Consider the following 27,923-nt stretch of genomic DNA (forward strand, 5'->3'; position numbering starts at 1 on the left):
TTCTGCTGAGACCCACTGTCCCTCTGGGCTGGTATTTTGCCATCTTACCACCTTCTTCAAATAGCATGAAAAATACTCCTTTTTCTCACCTTGCCTAACCTGTTTTGACCTGTAAGTCAGGTGGGTGCAGACGGAGGGACGTTTGCTGGGAAGGGGAGATGCAGAGGACTTTGGCACCACCTTTCAGTGGGTGCAGTGGCCATAAGCTGAGTGAGTTGTTGCGGCCGTACGAGCGGTGCCATCTCATGACCTTGCCAAGGCTCGCTCCAACCACACGTGGCTGACGGCAACAGGGAGCGTGTCCTGGGCTTTCTGTGGCCCCTCCAGACCAATTTGTGGCAGCAGTGAGGTGACACAATGCGGCATTTAAGGGCAGATGGTTTAGGAAGGCACTGAAAGCCGGGAGGAATACTGTTTTTTTGCTATTGGTAGACCTAAAGAGTCTTAACATGGGACTAAATTCTAAATGTGGAGTAAGAGACAGCCTGTGGCATACAACACCACAACAAGAAAAGTTACACATAATAAATTGATTACACGTATAATAGTTATAGGAAGACTATAATTATAAAATTCACCTATTTCCCAACATCAGTTATGCAGTGATTTTATCTAGAAATGCCAGATAACGTCATTCGGTATGTAGAGAAGTGACCGGTTTACAGGGAGACTCGGAATGAACAGAAACACATGGCCCCGCTCGCTCAAGATGGTAACTGTGCTCCAACGGTCCCTGAGCACTGACAGAACATTCTGCTTTTGATACAGCAGGGGGTTTTTTGGTCTGTTGTTTTCAAAAGCACTGCACCTTGTACACCGTACCTTGTACAAGACATCACATGAAATGGTTTAACATTGTAGAAGAGAAGCTAACTCCAAAGTTGGTTATGTATCTCCCCATCCCGTTATGGCACGGGAAGGTAATGCCCGGCTGAGTCGGGGTACGGCCGTGGGATCTACTGAGAACAGAGCTGGGTGTGAGCATGAGGCGGCCCTCCCGGGGGGCCAGGGTCAGGCCTTCGTCCCAGCAGAAAGCTGCTGACTCGTGTGTGAGAGCGTATCTGTAGGCATTCATCAAAGGGCAGCTCATTTGTCCTAAACCTCACCTTATTCGCCTTCTCAGTAACATGTGTGTTTGGCTGTAAGTCTGCGGGGCTTTCTGGGGTGGAAAGCAGTGGGTGCAGCACACGCACCGCCAACGGGCCCGGCCCGGGCAGCTCCGGTGCAGTGCCGGGGGGTGTACGGGAAGAGGCTTAAGGAAGGCTCGGGCAACGCTACTGAGGTGTTCCTACATACCGGCGTGCCCTGGACAGGCTGGAGAGCCGGGCAGAGAAGAACCTAATGAGGTTCAACAAGAGCAAGTGCACGGTCCTGCGCCTGGGGAGGAAGAATACAAAGCACCAGTATAGGTTAGGGGCGGACCTGCTGGGAAGTAGGTCTGAGGAGAAGAATCTGGGGGTTGTGGTAGACAGTAAATTATCCATGGCCCAGCAATGTGCCCTTGTCGCCAAAAAGGCCAACGGAATCCTGGGCTGCATAGGGAAGAGTGTGGCCAGTAGGTCGAGGGAGGTCATTCTCCCCCTCTGCTCTGCACTGGTGAGGCCACAACTGGAATACTGTGTCCAGTTTGGGGCTCCCCAGTTCAGGAGGGACAGGGAACTGCTGGAGAGGGTCCAGCGAAGGGCAACTAAGATGATGGAGGGATCGGAGCATCTCCCGTATGAGGACAGGCTGAGAGCGCTGGGACTCTTTAGCCTGGAGAAGAGAGGGCTGAGGGGAGACCTTATTACCGCTTACAAGTATCTAAAGGGTGGGCTGAAGGAGGATGGAGCCAGGCTCTTTTCAGTGGTTCCCAGGGACAGGACGGGGGGTAATGGGCACAAGTTGGAACACGGGAAGTTCCGTTCAAATACACGGAAACACTTCTTTACGGTTCGGGTGACAGAGCACTGGCACAGGCTGCCCAGGGAGGGGGGGAGTCCCCTTCTCTGGAGGTTCTCCAGACCCGCCTGGATGCAGTCCTGAGGGATGTGCTCCGGGCACTCCTGCTTTGGCGGGGGAGTGGGGCTGGATGGTCTCTAGAGGTCCCTTCCAGCTCTGAAGATTCTGCGATGCCGTGTTGCTGTGCACCCCACCCCGGAGCTGCGGGTACTGGCGCTGAAGCAGCCTTTGGCCAGGGAACACGCAGGGCGCTCGGGCTGGTGCAGGTGACAAACCCAGCGGTTAAGGCAGCCACTGAGCTGCTCCGCTTGGTCACCGCCCCCAGAGCGGCCTCATGGAACAGCTGTAACCACTGCTGCGATGTCAAAGTACCTCAATTGCTGTGAAGCCCGAAGTTAATCCAATTTTTAAAAGTCAAAAAAAAAAAAAAGCCAGAAGCCTCACATACTTTAAACAACTTAATTTATTAGAACCCATAAACGTTGCTTTCATTAGAAGAATCAAGTTAACACCTAATTCAGGGTGAAATTACATTTTAAGACAAACAAAACCTTGTGGTGCTTAAATACAGTATTTACTGAAGACTGCTAGGCTTAGAATCCTGATGCAAGTTTATACTTACGGTGTGGTATTAGTACGGTATCTAATTCTCAGCAGGTTCAGCATCTTGTTCTCAACTGAAAGTACATGAACCACACACAGGGCTGTTCCCCATCTGCCTCCCAGAAGTATGGAATGAAGAGCTCAAGCCTTAAACAAAAGCACCCTTGAGGTACATTGCCAGCATCTGAACTTTTATTTCTTTTGTATTTAAGACTGGTTAGTAGAAGATCCCTGTAGCCAAAAAACCCCAAATTGTACGACAGTTGAAATTATTGAAAAGGTTCACAGAATTGGCATCGAGCGAACCTTAACTGTTACTTCAAATTGGAACCTGCGTACAGAGGTAAAGTACAATCACCCATGTCATGGGCTCTATAATCTCTGTTCACGGTAGCCCTTTTGGAGAAGCAGGTTGGGTTAATAATTTCCACTACTGCAGATCAACAGAATCGTTTCCATAAAATTCAGAAAGTGCTTAAACACAGAATACAAAAAGCGTCAAACTTACAAACCTTCCCATATAGAAAATCAAAACGTGGAATGTGGCAGATGTTGAGAGATCTGTATCAAAGTCTTAAACTGTAAATTAACTGAGTGCCTGCGAGGTGGGATGCGGGACGGGTGCTCGAGGCAGGAAAGCGGCGTCTTTACCGAGGGGGAGGGTCGTTCCTTCCACTGAGGTTCTGACAGAGCTGTCATGGGCTCGTCCGTTCTTCACTAACACGCTTGCTCTCTTTAACACATACACAGCATTTCCTACAAGCTCTGCTGAATTATTTATATTACCTTTTAAAATAAGCTATTAGTTACACAACTTTTTCAGGACGTATCAAATTATTAAAATTCTAATACCAGCGACTGCCAGCTCGAGCTACGCGATTTGGTCGTTGTACACGAGAATTAAAACGGTTCTTGCTTCCGAGGACCATCTCAGCCTTTCCTCAGGTACAGTAAGGAAGGAGCAACTTTTTAAACATTCAGTTTTCGTTCTCCACTGAGAGCTCGCCCGCGAAATACCGAACCAGAGCACTCACGAGAGAAGCAGGAGTATTTTTGCTCACGCGGGTATTACTGTAGAAAAGGAGTCCTTTGGCTGTACATCATTTCCACAGTGTATTTGTTACATGAGATACAAACTGTACAAGTTCTCCAGTTTACAAAGTTTTCTAAATTGCAGAAACAATTCAGCCTGTATTTATAATACCGGTTTTAAATGTAAAGATTATTACAGATAAGGTACAGCCTAAATGATTGGCTCAATGTAACAACAAAAATGTAGTTTTAATACAATTTGCAATAGTACAACTATGTACACATGTACAGAACTGTTTCCTTCTGTTACTTCGCTGACTTTGCGTATACTCATCACTTCTAATTATCAGCTTCCTTTAAAGTAAGAAACACCGAAGTAAAAATGGTTCAGTTTTGCAGCACTTCAAGTTCCTCAGTTGAGCTCTCCTCTCAGCCCCGTTTCCTGCCAAGTCAGGCCCTAAAGCACACCGTCGCTGAAGCGTGGCTTGCCGTAATCAACGAGGTCATTTTGGAGATCTCTTTCTTCATCATCTGCAATTGAAATATTCAGATCAAATCTGATGTGAGACTACTGAGAAAAATATTTAAACCTACTTTCCCAGAAGATGCTGCTCGTGCACAGCCACACCGAAGGGCCCGGGCTGCTCACGGGGGTGAAGCCACCGGGGAAGGCACACACGGGCCTGCGATTACGAGTCCGACTGTCAGCACTCGGGGAGTTGCCGCTCCCGAAGAACTGGGACATCACACTATTTAATATCTTTGGCTTTATTGCAACTGCATTTCAGAGATTTACTGACTGAAGAGACTGCAGAACTAGTTTAACTTACTGCTGTCATTTGAGAACGTTCCTTTAAAGGTTTCAAACTCTCCCACTAAAATCAAACTACAAACTCAACTTCTTTGGAAAGTTACATTGCCATTTTTAACCCACTCTAGAGTTAATACATTGTAAGATTTTACAAAAAGCTGAGTGCCTCGGGGGTGGAGCACAGAGAAGTCAGTACGACCCCCTCCAGCCTATGGCAACACCACCTACTTCAGACTGGGGAGATGAGACCTTCTACACAGATGTGGCGTGCCACATTGTCATAGAATCACAGAAGGGTTGGGTTGGAAGGGACCCTGAAGACCACCCAGTGCCACCCCCTGCCCCGGGCAGGGCCCCCTTCCCCCAGCCCAGGGTGCTCCCAGCCCCGTCCAACCCGGCCTTCAACCCCTCCAGGGACGGGGCAGCCACAGCTTCTCAGGGCACTTTTTCAGTGATGAGATTTTTACTAATGCTGGAGTTGACTTTGCAGTCAACACTTTTACATACTGCTATCTCGTATCTCAGACTGGAGTGTAAAATTTGAAGACAGACTTTTAAAAACGTAAAAGGCAGCCCTCAACCTTTTCTACCCTCTTATCAATGGAAATCAACGGTCTCTCAGCACCGCTGAAGAATCAACAATCCGTTTTTCACCGCTGCTCTTCACAATGGAAGCAAACCCATCCAGCCGGGCTCCTGCATGACAAACACTCAGCCCGGCAGTCGCCTCTGCTCTCGGATGGCAGAACAGCCCTGCGCTCGGCCGGGGAACGCGCAGCAGGAGCCGAGAGCAGGGCAGGGGGCATCCACTGCGAGCGGCCGCTCGAGGTGCCTCATCCTTTGGGTCACTTTTGCGGTGGATCTACAGCTTTGTCCTTGACTGGAAGAATGAAGGTGTTTCATCTCATCTTTCAGATCCAGAATGACTGTCTCTCTCCACCACTCTGTCCTACTGCTTGACTTCTACTCCTTCAGTTTTGGGTTTTGAGCCTCATGAAAAATCGTAAAATTAAAAAATACCCCCCAAACTCGTGCATCTTCAGTGTAACCATTTAGTGTAGCATGTGCAAAAAAAAAAATCCATTTTTTTTTTCCAAGTGATGTTTTAAAATATATTATATATTCTGTGTTCTACCTGCCATAATTCAGGTCTCTCCTGTGTGGGTCCCCTTTTTCTCTAGTGAAAAAGCCCTAAAACTTCAGTTTGTTTCAATTAATAAGCTTTTCCTGCGTTTCCAAGCCATGTTCCTTGACGTTCAGGAAAGATGCTCGTTCACAGGAATGGAAAGCAAAGTTTGACTAAGTCTCCTCCTAGCCGTGAAGCTGTCTGGGGCTCTTCAACACTTTCACCGCAACTGTTCCTCAGCCGGCGAGCGAGGGGGTGTCCGCCCGCCGGTCCCCTCCTCCCCGCCAAGGCCGAGGTTCGTCTATAGGGGAGCTGTGCTTTTGTTCGCTGAGGAACCGCTAATGCGGCATGTGGCTATCGCTTGGTTTATATAATCCCCCACCATCCAGCCACCACAAACACATATTTACGGTAGTAGAAGCCAACAACTTTTAAATACCACCTTGCATTTCGAGCAGGTGGACCGAAAGAAGGAATGCCAGATTGGGTACTGACATCCACATGAGCACATCTCCCAGATTTGAGTATTTTCCTCTGATAATTTCAATCTAAGGCCCACACACTTCTAGTGGCAACAGAAAAAACATGTTTAATTAAACTGCTTTGTTTGCACATGCCACATGCTTTGTTCTAGCCTGATGCAAAACCATGTGATGTTGTTCTAACAGTTTTTAGGCAGAAATTCTTTTTTTTTTTTTTTTTCCCCCTCCCTAAACAATTATAACCCCCCTCCCTCCAAACCCCCCCAGTCGTACCCTCTCCTACCCTGCAAACAAATTAGTGTAAAGACTAAAGCAGACACTTTTTCTAAAATGCTGCTTCTGGAAGCAGCGCTTGCCGTGCTGTAGGACTTGGATCTCAAATCAAGTCAACAAGTTCTTAGTAGACAACATAAAAAAGGGCTTCGAAAATCCAGTTTGAGGTAGTAACATACGCTGCTGCGACTATTCTTCACGGACAGGCTCCCAGAAACCACTCTCACCTTTACTGCCAGCTATTCAATCCATTCTGTCTATACAGAGCTAGAGAGGGGCTGATCAGAAAAAGGATCTTCCCAAGCCCAAACTCAAAGCCACCAGAGCAGTGAAGGGACAGGTACCACGGCCAAACGGGAAACAGTTTTATGAGGCCACTCATAAAACACAGTTACAGCTTTTATTTTTTCCAATACCCCCTTCACAGCAAGCGACATAAGCACAACTCTGTGCGCTTTAACTTTTCGAGCACTTACTACTGTATCACACCCACCCTTCCGCAGGTGGTGGTCAGGAATGCTGTTCACGTTACTGGTAAGTTTACAGCATAAGCGATATTAACTCTTGCTACCTAAAGCCACTGGTTTCCCTGTGGAGGCCACCATAGCATCGTGTTCGTGCTGCTAAGCGGCCAGCACGGAGCTCCGCGGTACAGCGAGGGCTGTGTCCCTGCCCCGCCAGGGCAGCCCACCTCCTCCCACCCTCTCCCCTCTCCTCCCACCCTCCTGTGGGTACAGAGCAGCCCAAAGGCCGGGGGCGGCAAAGGGCAGGAGTGAGCACAGACTCAGTAACAGTTCCGTGGCCTCAGTTAGAACTTCTGAAGTCCCTCCAGGTAAGGGTCCACCACGGTGAGGCGCCGGGCATCACCCACTGCTTACTGAGGGGAACTGAACATGGAAAACATGAAAAACACAACGCACACAACTGCTGGGATTTGCAGAGCAGAGCTTGGCCATACAAATGTGCGCAACATCCCATGCTTTCCTTTTCATTACATGATCATCGTCATTAGAGGCAATTCTCCTACTTCCACAGCACCGCACCGACAGCGGCACTGTATGTACTCTCACAGCTTCGTTCGGAAGCTCCCTTGGACAAGCAAATTACAAGCCAGTAACAACCCATCCCGGGAACAGACCTCAGCAACCCAGAGCGACGGAATCCGCTGCTGGTTTTAAGCAAAAGTGTAACGAAACAGGCCACGTCTTCTGGAGCAGAAACAGCGTTTTCATTTTTATCAGGAAGTTAATTAATTGCCCAGGGTTGTGATCCATACTTTTCTTTTGCTTGTTCATGAGTTTCAAACTACCAGCCCAGCCAAAAAATGCTTACACTGCATACTTAGATGCATGCCCACAGAAATCAGTTGCTTTTTTATCAGCTTTTCCCATTAATTATGCTTGGATACCAATTAGATACGTGTCTGAAAAACTACCAGCTAAAAAAAACTTGCATTGTGAGGATCAAAATCTCGGTGCCTGTAGAACTTAAATAATGGTTGGGGTTTGTTGTTTGGGTTTTTTTCCCCCTCTTTATTTTGCACTTTCCTTAATTGGCAATACTATATATGTTTACGTGAACATTTTCACCCTGCAGACATGCAAGCCTTTCACAAAATATTACCAACCAACTAGATGGAGAACGGTAGATGACATGGCAGATACACGGCAGACAAGCAATGGAGAGGCGATGCACCGACACGCATGCAGAAGGAGAGGTGGTGAACATGCAGACAGAGGCATTAGGTGAGCACCAGATTAACGAGCTTTGGAGTTTGGTTAGCAGGGAAACCAGAAGCCTGTTGAATCTGTGTACAACGCATGAAAATGACACTTGGAATTGCTGACCCAGACCTCGCTGCGTACCACCTCAAAGCAGGTGGGGCAAAGCAGCAGTCAAATAAACTATGCTTCAGTCTTTGAAAATGGCTTTAGTGAAGCCCAAGACTACACCCAACTGGCCAGATACCAGATTTGGGGGTTCAGACAAAACCATTTCTGAAATTTGAAGTGTCTTGATTTTCCCAGCAGAAACGGTATGCATGACTGAAATAAGGTACCAACACCCTCTCCCTCAGCACTGCTGTAATGTGCCTTCCGATGGGCAGCAAAACCGAATTTTAAGGATTGCCTAAAACTTATTTATTCTGTATTAGAAATTCTTGATCAGCTGAAAATAGCAAGGCTTTACACAAATTCAACAAGTAAACTCAGCGTGGATTTTATTACAATGGGATGGAGATAAGGCCCAAGCTCACCTTGGACGTCTTCTTCTCCACCATCACCATCCTCTTCCTCATTGTAAGCCAGCTCAGCCTGTTTGTCTGCCTCATACTCACCCACGTTACCATCATCCCCATTATAATCTGCCAGTTTAGAACCCTGCTGCGGATCAACAGGGGATTCATTCTCATCAAAGAATCGGCCTGTGAAGTAGGCAAAGGATTAAGTCAGAAGCAGAGAGGAAAGAAATAGGAAGACTCTAAACGAAAGCAGACCGCAGGTTAAGACAGTGGGGTTTCTGCAGGAGTTTCAGCTGGAGGAGGAAGGGGGTAGAGGGAAGAGAACAACAAGGCTTATGGACCTCCTCCCTGCAAAAAGGATGTACTCGGTCATTCGGCATTTGGATCTTGTGAAATCAGACTGTTATCAGCTTCGCTCTCCGGAGCAAAGAGACCAGTAAGCGACCAAACAGACAGCTCCAACTTTGAGTACCTACAAACACTAATAAAAGCTTTCTTAAAACGCTGAAGAGCACACAGAGGAAGTTTTTGTATCTAGACTTTTTTTCTGAGGATTGGCATTTTTCTATACACAGCAGAGCAATATATTGCTGACTTCGTATACGGTGATGTCTGCAGGGTGTGCCATACCGTCAAGGCCAGAAACCTAGCAGAGATCTGCCCTGCATCTCTGAACTGATTTTTTTAACTACCTAATTAAATTTGGCTTTGCACTCTGGTTTCCTATGAAGCTTTAACAGTTTTCAAAACATTCTGAACCCAGTATTTTTGTCTCCCAGCAAAGAATTAAGAATAGTTCCAGATACTGAAACAATGTACAAGAAAAACGAGAATTAGCTGGAACTGTGAGATGACTAGACAGTCAACCAAGCACACAATGGAAGATTAATGGTGTGATGTCGAGTTCGGAGCTGATGTTTAATGGGATACAAAAAGATCTGTTCAAGTCCAATGCAGTTCAGTCTCCTTGCCCGTTGCTTAAAGAACGCAACGCTGAGTCTGCAGAGGGTACAAGTCTGGAGGGATTGCGTATAAATGAAAAAAATAGGATTAAAATGGGATACAATCTCTACAGACTGGAAACGGACTGAGAAAAAAAGTCTGCCAAGGCAGGTGTTAAATGATTTGCAGTGAAGGCAATTAAACAGAGAAGTAAACCTGAGGAATATGATTTCAACAGTAGGATTAAAAAAAGAGGTTGAGGTTACAATGGACAGATGTAAAAATTATTTCTTAAAACAATAAAAACTATCATATGTGGCAGTATATAAAAATCAGGAGAGAAACAATAACATAGTGTTTATCTGGGTGGGGAAGAAAAGCAGAAGAATCACATTGAGTACAGCTAAAATGTACAGAAACAGAAGTTTCAGTTATTTTCATAAAATAAGCGAGAAGAAACTATGATCTGTTCAGAAATCAGAAGTTTAATATATTACTCATTCTCTATTCATCTCTAGTTGAGTAATCCTTGCTATTATTGTTTGTATTTTTGGACACTGCATTATATATAAAAAGCAGACAGAACTGTACAATTTGCACATGTTAAACACAACACAAGCTAGGGAAAGACAATTGAATGCACTTAACTTACAGAAAAAACGAGCCTGTATACATGCCAGAAATACTGTGACAACGAAGTACTGAATAAACGTAAGCTGACAGAAGGAAAGGTTAACATATTAGAACGAGACGGTAGAAACACAGCGAGCCCATACAGAGCCATCAGCTGGAGCTCACGGGAGCACCCAGGACAGCCCCCGCAAGCTCGGGTTCCAGCACCGCTTCAGGATGCAGCTACTCTGCCACTGCAGGGGCTTCGTTCTGCTCTAAGTGTTTGGTGTTTTAGCTCAAGCTGCTTCAAACCCCCGGAGGAAAGGCTGAGCACACAGACCTCACCAGCAGTCGCTTTGGGCTAGGCGGTCTTGGCAGCAGCTCCGCTGCCGGTGCGTGCAGAGCCAGGTGGACAAAAGATTTAGGCAGTAGATGACTCCTCGCACAACCCAGGGAGGACATCAACACTCTAACAAGGCACATGTAATGGTCCGGGGATACCAAAACTTCAGGCTGATACCAGAACTGGAGTCGCTGGCAGCTCCAGCCAGCAATGCACCAATCACCTTCTGAAACAGACAGGCAAGATCTGGAATCTGGACGGCACTGTGGATATCTCAAATCATTCCAAAGATGAGTCAGTGTCCGTAACGCAGGCATTACACGGACTGACTATCTGAGGCACAGTGAATACATTGTCCTGAAGCACAAGAGGTCAGTGACAGCATGGGATGCCCCATGAGGATGTCACTGATGCTAAAATCTGCAGGTAACTTTTCCTGAAATGAATTCCGAATAGAGACATGGGGCATTACTCAAAGCTGGATCCTTACAAATGTGCTACTGGGAGCAGCTGTCCATGGGTTCCTCACTAAGGACCTCCTTACAGGGCAGCTTTAACGAGCAGCACGGCCTGGAGGTCAGCTGCACCCAGCTTTGTTCCAGGGCACCAGGTAAGAGCACAAGTAGTGACATTGCTGCAGTCACTTTCAGGTTCTGCTGCTTCTGAAACAGAACGGTTGTCATGTGCCCATCTCTGTACCGATGCCATCAAAATGAAAGAGGAAAGTATCTTTTGAGAAGAAGTTCCCTGATTCTGAAACCAGACAGATATGACAGGTACCCCGACCAACGATGGTCACTCGTCTCATCCCATGGGCTGATGCACAGCGAGTTTTGAATCACTCAGTAACCAAAGCCCCAGCCAGGGAGCCGTCTGCAGGGAAAGCTGTGTGCCAGAGCTGGGCTGCCCTAAACCAGGGGATGAATTTGTCACCAATGGACCTTTCACAACACCCGCTGCTGATCAATCAGGAAATAAACCTTCTACAAACCTGGATTAGCTATTTCCACACATGATAAAGTCTCTCCCTCATTGCATCATTACAATGGAAATGTAAGTTATTCCAAACATGAAGGAGCAAAGACAAAAGGAAAAGACTAATCAGTGATGATTACTGACTCCTAGGTGCCTACAATCAAGATGTTCCATTCCCTGCTCCTGCCAACAAAGCCAGGCCCCCCTCATCATTTAATCCCTAACCAGGGAAGACAGCCAATCTATTTAAAACCCCCAACAACTGGAATATGAAGCTCTGTCATTTCAGCTGTGGCCACTCAGCCAGACAAGCGCAAGATCTTCACGAAATTCCTTTGATAACCTAAGTAGTCTTGCACGGCTCAGGATAGGCAGGATGGAAGAAGAGCTCACAGAGGTTGCACGCAAATTATGATACACCTACCCCCACTTCATCAGAAAGACTCACGAGTGATTAAAATAACTGAAGCCTTCCCTAAAGATCTATTTCTAAAAGTCAACAGTAAACTGATGTCTATTCCCTACCTCGTCCACTCGGGTCTTTTTAGAGCTTCCCGTTCTTCATACTAAACCCTATGTATTTTTTTTTTTCCTCTCCCCTGAAGTCCCTCCAGCTTCCCATCATCTTTCTTCGATATTTAAAGCTGGAGGATGGCCTCGCAGGCACTAGGTAAGCCAGAGTTAGTTACTCCTTCTTATTATCCTATCTGACATTCCTATTAACACGTCCCAGAAGAAAAACTGCACTTCAAACATTTGTAGTAACTAATATCCGCTGTTGACCACATTGTTTTTGACTGAACTTATCACGTGCTGTTTGTCACTTACTCTGTGCATGCAATTCCCCGTTCTTAATGGCAGACTACTTTTACAAACATTTGTGTTGCTGAAACCACATCTCATGCGTTGTTTATCATCCAGCACTCAAATACCAAACAGTGCCAAGCAGAGGATGCATCTTCGTAAACCGCTCAGAAGCTTTTCAGATAAAACTGTTAATGATACCTATACTTGGAATATTCTTTTCTTAAAGTTGTGCACCCACCAAAGAGCAAGTTATTCCTGACCGGGTCTCCATTAATTTGCCTATGACAAAGTCACATCTCTGTTTTTACTGCCTGCGTTCCTTTGAATACAGACTTTTCAGATCGTATCACTTTTAGAAAAATCTGTTCTTAAAAAATTCATGTTAAACACTTGGCATATGATCTTCAAACCTGATTGAGAACGTGTTCAGTTACCTTCCCAGGTACCAAAGCTGGGCTGCTGGGTCTCTACAACTCCTCAAATCCTCTTTTCGCTCACCTTTTAAAGATGTGTCTTTTTGTGGTATGATGGTTCCTCTTTCAAAGTCATTAATGGTTCAGAAACCATTCTGGGCAGCTTCTCAAACCTCTCGGATGAGGTTTGGCACTATCTATGGGCTTCAGCCTCTGACCCTTTGGGGGGCTACAAAGGGCTGGGGGGGCCAAGGAGAGAAGACACTGAACTCCCACATCCCTGTACACCCCTTTATGCTAATACACACCCTACATCTACCTGCCAGCAAATCTCACTATATGCTCCCAGGCCCCATTTTAATTTAAACCCTGCTTCAGAACAGCAACTAAAACATTTTACAAGAATAAATGGAGTACTATTCTAAACTTATTTCTCTGTTATTCAAGGAATATTTAAGAGATTGCTAGAAGATAAATTTTTTTCCTGCAATTACTCCGAGCTACAAAAGCGCCAGTCAAGTTCTGGACTGTGAAAAGGAATTGCAACAACTTAATTCTAACAAAGGGAACTTCCCAAACTAAACCTTCTATAACAAAAATGAATGCATAGTTTCATGTTCCTGAGCGTGACCCTACCTTCCAGAATTCGTTTCACTGACCACTGAAACCACTTCATGATTCTATTTCAAGAAAATTACTATTTCTGTACCACCGTTTATCCGATCCACAGAATTAATACAGGTTTCGAGCAGAAGGCTATAGAATCCTTTTTATCTTCCCAGTTCTCGTGACTCTGAAAGATGGCTGTTCTGATGTGATAACTTGTCATCTTGAAGTACAGACAGATTTTAATCACAGAAACCAAAGCCCAAGTGAAAGCTGCTTAGCTGTGACTACAGAGAAGTTTAAGCTTGAATTTACAGGAGCTTTACAATAAAGGAAAATCTTATTTGGGTAAAAAACAAGAGGAGATGTTTCAGCACTATGGTTTTTTTTCTTCCAGATGCCCCTTCCCCACCCAAATGCCAAACAATTGCGATTAATTTTTCAAAAATAACTAGGTTAAGGTATATCAAGTCAGTATACTCTATACTGTACAGTGAGGTAGAGTATCTCCACTGATACTACAACAAATTTCTTTCAATATAATGTTCCTATAGGAAGATGCTAAATCCAATGCTGTAGGCGTAACACTCTCCCAGTGTTACAGTATCAGACGCAACGTAGAGACACACCTCAAAAACAAGAGTTCACAGACAGACGTATGTGTATTTGAAGTTCTTACCTGCTGTCTGCCCACTAAGCCTCAGCAGCATTACCACCATCACACACAACACACCCCCATGATTTGCTCCCGTCTGAAGGCTTCTTCCTTGAGCAGCCACAGAAGAGTTCTGGAAAACTTCCTCACGCAGAAGAACAAACTTCTGGCTGATACACATATACCACCAGAAAGACCCCCTTTGTAAGGGCTGCATTCTTATGATATTGTCCACAACATCATATTTAAGTAATACAGTGTGAATATAAGTAACTCATTATCAGGCATGTACCAAAAGTCTTCACTTGATCTATTCAAATGTGTAGTAATTTCCAAAAACATTTTAAATTCCTATAAGCAAGTTATTTTTTTTAATGACTGAATAGGTATCTATGAAAGATGACACATTAAGACATACCTTTTACACAGTAACATATTACATTTCTTTTCAGGTTTACTCTCCAGAAGACCGCACGCTGCAACAGTTCCTACTTTCCAGACACGCACTATTACAGATAGAAAATGAAGCGACTATCTTAATATATTAGTGTATGTGATATCGGCCAACTTACTTTGCTTCATCTTCTGCAAGTCACTAACTCTGGTCTTTGGAATTTTTATATGGTCTGCTTCAATTCTGTGTTCTTTCTGATTTTCCATATTTTCTTCAAAATTTAAGTGCTGGAGGGAATTTGGAGGTATCTGCTTCACAATATCAGCATTTCCATCATTGTCGCTGTGCAAACCTACAGAATGAGGAAGCATGTTCGGTTTTTACGTGGTTCCAAAAGAAGGCTATAATGTTAGCACAAAAGTTAATTCGTCACATTTTAATCTGTAATCAATCCTAAGTCGTTACCTTCTCAGCTGATTTTCTGTATGTACTTAAGTGCTTGATGAAGCCTAGAACAATAATACGTTTATGTACTTTTTTATCCTCCTGCTGATTCTGCTTTCCAAATCTTTAAGCATCATTTATTGTTTCAAGAGCTATGATCTGAGGAGAAGGTTGCAGTAGGTCACAGAAGTTACGCTAAAAATAATAAGCAGAATCACAGGACTACACAATCGAGGAATACAGAAAAACCTGGTCCCCTTGAAATTCACATCAACCTTCTGTTGGTAAACTCTAAATCCAACGAAGCAAGGATTTCACTCGCTATCTTTCATGTTTTCTCATTATTAAAAGTCAAAACGAAGGACTACCTCAGAACAACAAAAAGAAGCAAACTGTTTAGAAGACTTGACATTTGGAAGTAATAAACTTTAACTGTGTATACAGATTTTGAACTCGCTAATTTTGGTATTCTAATCTGCTTGCAGAACCACTGCAAAAGGAAAGAAATTAAGAAATACTTCTGTTGCTTCCAAAAGAACCAATAATGGACAGAAACTTCAAGCTGTTTGGTCACGTCACAAATAGAGTACATTATATTTGATGTTTTTTAGCAGGACGATATTTGAATATGATATTTGCAGTGCAAGTGCAGATATAACCTAACATTCTCTTTGACATTAAAGCAAAATTACTTGATCCACAAGCATTAAATTTAAGTGAATTTTCTATTGGTTTGTGTCCTTTCTAACTGCAATTCTTCTAAACCCTTTCACTGCAGTATTTCTAGTTCTCTTGTGTCCTAAACTTCCCCCACATCACCCTCAAGTAAGCTGTTCACAGAAACAGGAGGACACTGAGCAAATGATAGTACCGCTGTTCAATCTACCAACAGACCAAGAGTCAATTCTTGATGGTATGTTGCAGCCCTGTTTAATTAGTACCACTGAGTATCAATTTCAATTAGTCTCCTCTGCCAGTGGAGAAATCTTGAAGCGCTTACCTTTGAAAAATCTAACTCTCAAATCTGGCGGAAGTTGGTCAAAAGGCTGAGAAAGAATCGGGGGGGGGGGGGGGGAACGGGGGACGACAAAAAGAGATCGTACAACCAGCAAGCTCGGTGCCTCAGGGGGCCAGACTAAGAACACACTCAATCTGGGATCCTGCAGAAATTTGAGTATTGTTTTTCTTTTTGTAACCACATCAAACAGGAAAAAGGGGCTGGCGACGTACATCTAACATTCATCACACGGTAGCAGATATTGCATGGTAAGTTTCCTACAAAATGATGACTTGTCACGTGGTAATAAGAATTTTACCTGGTGCCAGATTTGGAGCATGCGGCTGTTCAGTTGGAAGATTTATAACAGGTTGATGATCTTCACTTTTAGGAGCTGAAATAAGTGGCTTCTTTAAAGCTAAAATAAAACACACAGACAAAAGCATTAACATGAAACAAAGACACTATATACCTCTAACAATCCTGTAAACTTTGTTGTTGTTGTTTTCTTGTTTTTAAACCATAGATGAAAATATGAAACACAAGACTTCTGGGAAAAATATATTAAAATATCATAAGCATTCAGTTTTGAGAATTCAAATCTCTAAAGCACTGTAAAAATTATCAGATTTTCACCCCACTTGAATTTTATTACCATAGACAGATTTTAAAACTATGCATTCACTATGAAACACATGGTATTCCAACAGAACACATACACCACCAAGAACCCAAATGCGAAAGTATTAAAACATTTCTCCTAACCGGTGGGAGTATCTTCAGCTTTAGCAGCATCATTATCTTCTATTTCAGGCATGCCTGCATCCCCTCCTGGTTTGATTTTCTCTGTAAAACAAGAATAGGATATTCTGCCTTACTAAACTTCAAGTTTGAACAGTGAATTTCCCTCTTGTGGAAGGCTCTAAGACCAGAAGAAAAGCCCTTTATCCACAGAACATGTCCCATATTGATAAAGCAACTACAATGCTCCTTATACTGTTCTGTCGAAGCCACTGAGGACTGCTGTGGAGCAGCGCTCCCAAAGTCAGCGCAATCTTCCGAAAAGGATGGGAAACAGATGCGCTGCTTCTGGTAGCACGGTAAGAAAAGCCGGCTGCAAGAAGCTGGCTGGAACAGACACCAACTGATACAAAAAGGTGCTGATTCAGCAGCACAAGAAGTAGCAACAAAAGGAGCCCATCTGCCTTTCGGAGACGCCTACAGGGAGGGAACAACTGCGACAGTTACTCACTGAGAGACTCCTGTACAGCTCCTGATAACCACAGGTCCCCGCTGTTCCTGCTGACATACCCAGCTGGAGACTGCTCGCTGTGGTTTCCAGGCTCCCCACCTCCAGCCACCTTCTCCGTACAGATTCCGGCTCTCCAACAACCCACCCTTCCCGAGCTCACCCCAAGACACACCTTGGAGGGAGCGGGGAGGCAATCCCCAGGAAAGAGATGCCAATGAACCAACAAAGTGAACACAAAACCGTGCAAGAAACTACTTTCATAAAAGGACACAGAGAAAGGACATGCCAATCTCAGGACACTTCTGATTATTTGTCAGAAATTACAAAACAAAAAAAAAAAAAAGGAAATACCTTTGCCATTTACAACATGATCTGAAGGCTGCTCATTCTTTACTGCGGTTTTATCTTCTGCCTCTGGAACAGTCTTCGATATTGCCTGGTCATCATTACTGGGACTCACTTCAGTGTCCTTACTGGACTGAATTTTTTGTGTGGCCTGTTAGAACAAATTCATAAGGAACCAATAGCAAGCATATCCCTGAAAATTACACAACAAAATCCCTCAAGTTCAATATTAATTTGGGTAAACAAAGTCGCATTTATGAATTAGATAATCACCAAAGCAAACAGCAGCAGAAGTCCTCTATACACAAACCTGAATCCCGAGGGTAGGAGATGAGAGTACGGACATGTAACCAAACAGAAAATATAAAATACAGCATGGCTGTATGACATTTATATTGGCATACGTAGCTCGTAAGTATAAAACAGGTTAAGGCAACACTGGCCTTAAGCCTCAGGTCAGAGGCTTTGAAACAATTCTAGATTCCAAGAAAGATCTGACTGAAATCTACTTCAAGTCTGCCGTATTATTTGAAATGTTTGTAAGCAGAGACGAAGTAAGGAAATGAAATTTCAAGAAGAGCAGGTTATTTCATCTGTTTGTAGGAAAGAGGCCCATATTCTACTGGCAGCTTGCACCATATAATTACACCCCTGATACCATTCAAATGCCATTGTTATTTGCATCACATTAGCACCTCGAGGCCTCAATAGGGATCAGGTTCCCTTTTGCAATAACCTATATAAGGTTGTAAGAACATAGATCTTACCCCAGAGAGCTATAAAGTAATATCCATTTTACAGAGAAGAAACCGAAATCCTTCGCAATGACGTCATGCGGGAAGGCTGTAGCACAGCGAAGAATTAAGCCTGCTCTTCAAGACTCAGTGCACTGACTGAGCAAACCAGCCAGGTGTTCTTGCACTAACACCCATTTAGGGCTGTTTGGGACAGTATTCAACAAAAAGTTAGGGGAGAAATGTCCGGGGCCTCCATATATCTGAAATGCTGAGTCAAACAAACAGCAGACTTCAGGCTCCTCTAATTCAACAAAGAAACTTAGCTGCGCATCACCTTTTGTTCCCGCACAATTTGGTCCATTAATTTCTTCATGTTTTCTTCATGTTGCAGTCTCATTTCCTTGATCTGCTGCGCACACTGCAGACTTGATTAGAAACACATTGTTAGTTATATTGTATTCATTGTATCTGCTCTTCCATAAATAAAATAGGGGGAAAAAAATATGAAGCGGCACAAAAAGCCAAACCTGAGATATAACTAGAATAGTCTGTCCAAAAAGCCTTGTCCTGGAATGGGCATGGAGTGGAAATGGACTGAATACAGAAAGAAAGCAGAACTGGAAAAAATAGGGACAGAGCAGAAAAACAGTAAAATAAACAGAATGGCCTTGAACATATTTCCTCCAAAACCTGAAAAGCAATCAAAAAGTCAAGCTTCATAGTTAATCTGTCATCAGCATATATTAATTCCACTAGGAAAGCAATATATCTCCCAGGGCTGTCAACACAGAAGATGCACAACTACGACTATCAGTTACTGCTACCAACTCAAACGACAAGATCGGAATGACACAGCTAAGTGTCCCAACTTCTCTAACAAACCACGTCGAAATCAACCCAATTCAACAAAATTCCTGTCTCCCACAAACATGCAAACACTCAACACAGCACACAGAATAAAGAATATTGTTTTGTCTGTGAAAGTTTCAAACATTTTCTCAAGTGTTAACCTCCCTCGCCCCTCAAAGCTTCAGAAGTAGTCGTTCTCCCTGCTTCTCCATCATAAAAGGCTGAGGTCAACTTAAAATTTCAATATACACAATGCTTCAGTTGAAAAAAAAAAACAAAATTACACTTTTAGAAAGACAGCAATTAACAACCCTGGCACCTTACAGAACTGTGTTGATTAAACTCTTCCAAGTATTTGTTAACTAAAATCTCCATGTTATAAGAAGTGCATTGACTTAAAATTGTCCAGTGCTGAACAATTCCAGTAAGTCAGATTTTTCTTAGGTCATATTTGAGCTTGTGGAAAGGAGTAGAATGTGACAAAACCACAGAATTTTAAAATCAAACAACTAGCTAAGTCCAAGTTACATCACCAAGTGAGTACATTCAAGTTTGAGGATGAGAACTTTGGATTCATTTGCACTTTTTAATAAACACAGACTTCCATTACACACACACAAACCTACAGTTACTACCACTGTTGAAGACATACCTATCATATTCCAATCTCCTGGTAAGGTAAGTATTGTTCTTCTTGTACTCGTGAAGCTGATCTTCCTGGCGAATGAATTCCTGACGTAATTCTGCTAGTTGTTCTAGACAAAAAAAAAAAAAAAAAAAACAACAAAAAAAACAACAAAAATCAATATGAATATAGACATATAAGAAAAATTGCCCCATGGCAGATACAACTTTCAATATTGCTATGCAAGTTACAAACTTGCTCAAGATTTATGTAATTTCTACCAGATATACTTTAAAGATTCTTAAACTAACTTGAAAAAGATGCCAATTTACTCACGTATGCCAGATGTCACCATGAATTTTAGAACAGTTGTTCTGATACTATGCCAAACCCCCTAGATTTTTCTTTACCTTTTCATTCCCAAGACTTACACAACGCTATTTCACCTATCTGTTGGAAATCTCCTTAATTTCCTGAAAGATTCTGTTATTCTGAGTAACACAAAAATACTACTAGGTTACTTTAGGCACGATGATCAACTATGCCTTTTTTAATAAATGTACAAAAGAAGGTACCTTCACACTACCCATAAAAATCAATACATATTCCTATCTTCACAAGTAATTGTCCTGTAAGTTTTTCTCCCTGCTCCTCAGGCTAAAAATAATTGTTAAGTGTCTACTATTTTAAGTTTCAGCTACACAGATACAGGCAGAAATGCCAAGCATGTTGTCTGCAGGCACATTGGCCTTAGCCGTTTGGCATTAGCCGTTCCAGGTCACTCTGAAACCCATACAGTAAGATCGTAATCACGTCTGTGTATAACAGCCTTTAAAGATGTTTTCTGTACATTTTCAAACCCAGTGTAAGTATCACAACACTGCTGATCAAACTATACTAAATTGTGTGTTTGGTCATAAAAATGTTTCTAATATCCTGGAAGTAAGCAGTGCCAGAATACACGTTCTTCCCGCAGACAGCAGAGCAAGTCTACAAGAGCCAACCCTACACTTATGCAGACCAGGCAATAAACAAATACAACAAAATGTCACATGACGCGATGTTCCAGCACCACTCGATCTTTCACTTAAAATGTATTCTGCAGTACTCAGGTAGTAAAAAAACACACAACTTCACAGTTGTGAAGTCTGCCAAATCACCTTTCGGCCATAAATCCCTTACCCTTTAAGCGATGTATGTCTGCCATCTGATATGATACGTTGTTCTGCAGCTTAATCTGAAAGGAAGAAACAGTTATATAAATATAGACAATCGGCAGGTTAGACACGGCTTAGACTGTGAAGACTCAGGTGCATTTGTTCGCATTGTAAAGACAACGTATGTAAAGAATTATGAGAATGATGCACACAAAGTTCTTGTAAATATAAGCAATGTATGTTTAGCTATCTATGTGATATCACCAACCTAAACACTATACTTCGGCTTTGCCAGCAAGGACTTAAATTTATTTCCAGAGCATATTTCTATCAAAAAAGGTAGATTCTATCAGGACTAAAATAAACACACTGCATTCTGATCCTGCAGAAGGAGACGGTGAATTCCCAATGTCAAAGCATAAGTGTATGAAAATAAACACGCAGCATCATTAGCTAAAAAACTTTTTACCTAATGTATATTTAAAGTACATTTTTTACGTTATTCTACCTAATATTCGTCATACACATTTTATTTTTAAGAGAGAATCTGACACCAGTAGAATTCCACAACAGCTTTTAATTTGGTATTTTTAGTAAGGAAGAAAATAGCAGTTACAATAAATAAGAAATGCATGTACACAAAGTCATTAAGTAAAGACGCTTTGTCTTGTTCTTACATAAAGACATATGTAAACACAAAAAATAGCAGAAATTAAGAGAAAGATGCACATGCAGAACATACTGAGAAAAGGGGAAAAAATCCGCAGCCGTCATCAGGCAGCACTGATGCTGTCATTATTTTTCTTGTAGTTTCATGATCAATATAAACGGTAACTCTAGAAAGGGTGCTGAAAGAGGGCTGGCATTCTTGGGTTACAAGGTCAGAATTACCTCTCGGAATACCAAAACGAAGCACAAGCACACCTACTCTGGCGTGGGACACACACACACAGGCTATTTCAATTCCCACACAGATTCTGAAGCACAGCGTCTGAGTCAGTTACCTACATCTCCTGCCAAAACAAACAAAAAAAGACATATGCCCTTATTTTAAGACTTCCTCCACCCACCTCTACCCCCCCTTTTATCAAATTATTCATTTCTTTAAATGTGTTTCACGTAATGTTTTTGTTTTTAAGAGGGCACTCAAACCCCGGACTGTCTGATTCAGTTTGTCCCGTACGGGTTGAGGCAGACATTTATAACTTCAGGAACTATACCAGAACTGCTGGAATCGTGCTTTTCTGCAGAACAGAGTGTACACGGAGGCACACATCCAACAGCTCCAAGCACATAATAGAGGCTCCTCAGGAAACAGTGCTCGGAGGAGGGTTTGGGTTGTGCCAGACTGCAGTATCCCGCTCATCCCTAGCAGACGCGCACGCGGGCAGCGCTGGCAGCACACCCTGCCCAGGGCCGAGGACACCAGCCAAGAGGGCTTCTGGAGAGTGGAGAGGCACCACCGTGACAGCTCTGACTGGGACACGTATGGGGGAAACGCCCAGGCACTTCACCAGGCTTTTCCCAAAAAAAGCAAGAATGGCAGATGGTGCAATCTTTCGGTAACCTGAGAACCCTGACCATATTGCTCTGGAATAGGACACAACAGAAAAACACCCAAGAGAACTCCTCTAAGGAGCAGGTTAGAGGCAGGCGCTGGAGAAGCCCTTACACAGGCGCTCTGCCCACCAAGACATTTAAGGCACTGTAGCGACAGGATGCACAACGAACAACGCTCGGTCAGCTGAAAGCCTGGGTTGGATTTCCCATGCTCCATTTTGAAAGCGCAAGTAACCCCTGGGCTGGGGACCTCCCACAGAAGCACAAGACGAAAATAACCACCAAGACCTTCTATTCCATCAGGCGCCCATCTTGCCAGCTCTCCATCGAACAGACACCAGGACGGAGGAGATACAAAAGGAGTGATTTGTTGAGCATTAATTGAAAAAAGCAGCTTTCCCTGTGTTGCAAAGCCACTGGCAATAACAACCAAATTTTTCCCGTCTTCCACTCTAATGCCATTCTTTCTCAGAACCCAGTAAGTCTACAAACAAAGGCGATCCTGGGAAGTAGCAGGTTCTGCTTTCAAACCTTCATCCACCAGAGTTCAGAATACATAAAGCCTTCCTACTGGCTTGCTCCTGCTCGTCCTCTAAAACGCCTGACTTGAAGGGGCTGGGGGAGGGTTGCCTGTCTGTTAACAGGAGTTTGATTTGAAGACAGCATCAGTTTTATCACACAATCTTTCACTTTGGCAATTTTGAGTTTGAGAGAAAAGTGACAGAATTTATATCCAAAACAGCTCAGCTGACAGCAAATGTCCCTCATCTGAAGGATAGAAAGAGAAGAAGCTTTTTTATGATTCATGGGATCTGTTCCACCTACACATGCAAAAAACCACACTCCACAAACCATGGCGCAAGTCCAGTTCTTTCTGAGCTGTGTCCTCCTTGAGTCTAGACTTATTTGTACTGTTCATATTTCTCATTGGCTTCTCAGATCCTTTCCAAAGCAGTTGGGACGTATAAAAGAAATTTTCTGTAATCCAAAGAGCTCTGCACAGGAAAAAAACTCCTGTGCATGCCACAGCTACGTACATGCAAGGCACCCTTCCCGTGTGGTCTGAATTGTTAACAGTCTTGTCATATAACGAAGGGCATCGTAAGGAAAAACAATATAAATGTGGGAGCTTATCTCTCCCTATGGCAGGACAGAACACAGGTGGTATTGCTTCCCGGTGAAATAAGTGGTAAACTGTAAACATCCACCCATATTTCCCTGCAAGTCATTTCTTTATCTAGCAAGAACACCCTCCAAATTGCCTGCTGAATCAGCACGAGCAGGTGTCCATGCTCCCCTGTGAATTCCCAACGCATTGCTAGGGCTGGAACAGCCCCGGAAAGCTCTTTAAAAGTCTGTTTGCACAAGGGTCTATATGCCACAGTTCCGTGACCTTTCTTCTGTTGTCAACTGCCTTTTTCAGAATAGGCAGTGCAGTCATCGAGCAGTGAGTACAGCATTGGCGATGACGCTGTCATCATCAGGAACGTGCAGGAAGATTGGAAGATGCACTCAACACCACCGCTGTAAAACAACAGCTTTGCAAACTGAGTTTTGGCAACAAAGAACATAACCAGCTGCTCCCACGGATGTTTTACCAAACAGTTCCATCCTATGAAGTGCCATTTCCAGGCATGAGCTAAGGGGCAGGGCTGTCTTCCACACCTGGCAGCACCAGCAGTAGCTTTGGCATGAGAAAGGCATGCTCCCAAGAGCTGCAATAGCAAATACAGAGCTACCAGCCCCTACTCGCTGGATGGTTGCCATTTGGAAGCTCTCCACCACAAATTCCTGCCATTCAATCATAATTGTGCTTATTGCAAAGGGATGTGTAAAGCTGTAAAAAGTATCCTCATGGTATGCTGCAAAACAGCATGAAATACTCAGGAAACTAATGGGAACTCTGACCGCACCACCTCCCCAAACAGTGGGGCAATCACCACCCCTGCTTACCTCCCAGAAGGAGCTCCAGAAGCGAACTCCTCTGGATTGTCCCGAGGTCCAGCAGACCATCAGGAGCTCATCAAGATGAGCACAGGGTGACAGGAGAGGAGAATTCCCAAGAACTCACGCTTTTTCTTTTTGGTTTTGGTTGGGTTTTTTTTTTTTTTTCTTTTAAGCACAGGACACTAGGTCACGCTCCTATATTTGCTCATAAGAGCAAACAGTATTCTGGTGCAGTGTGAGTGGCGCGTTACGCACGCAGGGGGAGGGAGGAGAGACCAGCGTTGGGGCTTGACTACAGATAGCACTGAGCTCGGAGGAAGCTGGCTGCAGAAATTCAAGGTACCTCAGCGCTGGGGAAATGCACACTTGATTTACATGACCACGAGGCGAAGGATCTCTTATGAAGACAAAGGAGCATAAAGCAGAACTGACTCCATAACCACCAGAGTAGCATCTTTCAAATGAGTCTTCTATGAAATAAGCCCAGATCTGTTGTGATCACTTGATATCCTGGGAACTACCAGTGTCGGTGTTTTATTACAGCTCCTGCATTGCACAAATGGAGTAAGATCATTGGCAAAAAAGAGTTTGTTCAAAGAACATCCTTGACAAATTCCATTTTGAGAGGAAAAAAAAAAAATTACCAGTCAAGCCTTTTTTGGTCAAACTCTTTATGCCTACTCACTATTGTTTTTTTTCAACAGATGTTTATTCTCTAAAACAGAGCTTTATTCTCTACTCTCTAAAGTACAGTCACTTAAAGGGGTGTTTAAAAAAAAATTAGGATTTTTGCCACTGAGAACACGACAGTAGCTCACATGGGAGGAAAAGAGAAAGGGAGAGTGACTGGTTATTGATAAAACATACTGCTATTCTTGCCTATTAAGGCACATTGAACATTTTCTACACCAGAAGAGAGGATATTCAAAAGCTACTAGCTCACATGACCTTAAATGGCAGCTTCTGGAACAAAGAACGAAGATACAGTGCATATACTGCAGTATGCATACAATTAATGATAAAATTGACTTGTGAGGTTTACTAGTCACATTTCTCTTGCTCCCCTCCTGCTCTGCCCTGTGAGATGCCAGACTCTGAGAGCATTCAAGGTCCAGCCAGATCTGTGGAGAGCAACGAAGTGGTCAGCAGGCAGCTGCAGCTCAACAGCACCCCAGTTTGTGTCCTGCGCATCAAAGTGGGCTCTGCCTTCCAGTAACCCTCGCTAGACACCCTGACCTAGCACTTGCACTTTCTCTCCTGATGTCCTACAGAAAAACATCACAGATTTAAAAAAAAAAAATAAAAAATACAAATTTCACGCATTAAAAGCCAGCCTTGCCATGCAGCCCAGTAATTGATAGCTTATTTGAATACCACCAGTAGAGTTTTACACCTGTCAGTCAGTTACAATAACGAAACAAGTTTATTACCCTATAAACACAGGCTAAATAACGGGAACACAAAAATCAACTTCACCTACATAAAGAACAGCCATACTACAAGTACCCACTTATATGACTTCCCTTGAACATCCTTAGCCGCTTCTCCAACAGCCTGCAGCTTGGAGACGGTTTCAATGCATTTATCAACCTTCAGCAGACTTCCTCCATCAACGTGTCCTGCCTGGCGTGAACTCCTGTTATTTACTATCCTCAGCAGCCTGGGAAAGGGCGTTCCAACCCGGTGCCCTGACTGACCACCTCCTGTGTTTTCAAGCTACTACCATCTTTGGGTGCTTGCATTTATTGAAGAGGGCAACGAACTATTTGCCTTCTATTTGCACATAAAAGTTCAATTGAAAAAAAAACAAACAAAACCAACCAAACCCCAAAACAACCCACCACCACTTCAGAAAACCACTAACTTTCTGTCGTTTACAAGGGGAAGCATCTTTGTTAAAGCCTAACTGCTTTGAGTTTGGCTTCGCTTACTCGTCAGACTTAACTATTTTGATAATTGTATAGAATACTTATTTGTAAATCAAACTAGATTTTTGTAGTATCACAATATTTTTAATCACAATGGTGTTAGTTGCATTTATTTCCAATGGAGAGCACCAGTATCCACCATTACATATCTAATCAGGCTTTTTATCCCAATCTCAGAAAAAACTAAGAACTTAAAAAAATCATGTTTGCTGAACACACAAATGGCTTAATTTTAATGGTTCGATAGGAAATAAAACTAACACAAACAAAATCAATTTGAAGGAGTCTAACTCTGTAATGAGATACGTACGTATTCAGTTTTTCTGTGACAATTAAATGCATTTTCTTACACTGCTCACCAAATGTGTGATATGAAAGGGCCAGAAAAACAAACTCAGCCAGTAATAAGCTCGAGTGTGATATTTCCATAAATCCTACTGTGATAAAGCGTTCAATTAGCAGAATTAGGAACTGCATGCAAATAGAGTACACGCTACCATACACGACCGCGTAAAAGAACTTAACTCCTTTGTGAAGAGTTGCCTGTGATGATCATGGAAGTGGAACACTGAAAGTTGATGCATTCGCTCATTTTCCCTTCCACAACAAAAGAAATCCCCAGCCCCCCCCCCACCACATAAAAGGGCAAGCTGCATTGTGTATTAGCTCGTCTCTTCGCAGCGAATGAAAACGCCACGTTACATTGGCAGAAACAATTATTTTTTTTTCCAAGGATACACTGGCTGTGTAAGAACCAGCGCCTGAGGCGCGGGGCAGCCGGCGGGAGACGAGCTCAGGGGTGCTACACCTCAACGTTATACTCGTGTCATTCCCCTTGAGGCCAAGAAAACTGTAGTTTTAAGGCTGCGCGTGGCTGTTTGACTGATCGCAAAAGACCAAACGATCTCAAGAAAAAAAAAACATCAAAAACGGGAAACAGCCATCTGGAAAGCGGCGAGCTCTCGGCGTTTTCCTTCTTACCCCCCGCGCTGCTTTCGCCGGGCACTTCCAGCTCTTTTCGGGGATGCCCTCGGAAACCCGAGCATACCGCAAACGTCTCGAGAGCGGCCGAAGCCCCGGCAGCAGCTCTGGAGAGCAGAGCCTCCGGGGGCTTATTTCACGCCCAGGCTGGGCTGCAGAGGCCGCAGGGCCACCGGCCGCCGCCGGCCGAGAGCAAAGGATGTCCCCCCCCTCCCCCCCCCAGGCAGAGCCACCCCCGCCGGGCGCCGGGGGACCCTCCCGCCGAGCCCGGGCCTGGCCGCCTCCCCTCCGCTTTACCTTGCTGTCCTCGCACCTCTTCACCTGGCCGTCCCTGGCCTGCAGCTGGCTGCTCAGCTGGCTGTAGTCGGCCTCCTTCTGCTCCAGCTGCTTCTTGTGGGAGTCCACCTTGCCCATCAGGTCCGAGTTCCTCTTCTCCAGGCGGCCCCGGGCCACCTCGGTGCGCTTGGCCTGGCTCTGCAGCTCCGCCACCTCCTCCTGCAGCAGGGCCTGGCGGGACGAGGCGTTCCAGCAGTTGAAGGCGAGGATGGCGATCACCACCAGCAGCGCCACGAAGACGAGGGAAGGCAGACGGCCGCCCCTCCGGTTGGCCCCGAAGCCCACCATGGGGGAAGCCGCCGGGCGCGGGGGATGCTTCACCCGCTCACCGCCTCCGCCCGCACCCGAGAGAGGAGAAGCAGGGCCGGGGGGCTGGAAGGCTGCTCAGGGCGCCTCGCTGCCCCGGGGGGCCGGGCGCATCCCCGGCGGCGGAGGGCCCTGAGAGCGGCGGGGGTAGGCAGAGGAGACGAGAGGAGAGGAGAGCGGGCTGGCCGGGGAGGCGGAGGGG

General features: G+C 44.3%; 1 protein-coding gene across 1 annotated transcript; it reads right to left on the minus strand.

The window, feature by feature from the left end:
* Positions 1-2,386: 2,386 nt before the first annotated feature.
* GOLM2 (golgi membrane protein 2) lies at positions 2,387-27,703 on the minus strand (the record flags this gene model as incomplete). The annotated part of the gene is made up of 10 exons (XM_082488636.1): positions 2,387-4,107; positions 8,526-8,693; positions 14,436-14,609; positions 16,018-16,116; positions 16,464-16,544; positions 17,302-17,446; positions 18,367-18,457; positions 19,534-19,636; positions 20,689-20,743; positions 27,377-27,703. The coding sequence occupies 10 exons, from the start codon at positions 27,701-27,703 to the stop codon at positions 4,034-4,036; spliced, it is 1,317 nt and encodes a 438-aa protein (XP_082344762.1). The 3' UTR covers positions 2,387-4,033.
* Between the last annotated feature and the right edge of the window lie 220 nt (positions 27,704-27,923).

This window comes from Vanellus vanellus (genome assembly GCF_965231255.1).
Source record: "Vanellus vanellus genome assembly, chromosome: 11".
Lineage (NCBI taxonomy): Eukaryota > Metazoa > Chordata > Aves > Charadriiformes > Charadriidae > Vanellus > Vanellus vanellus.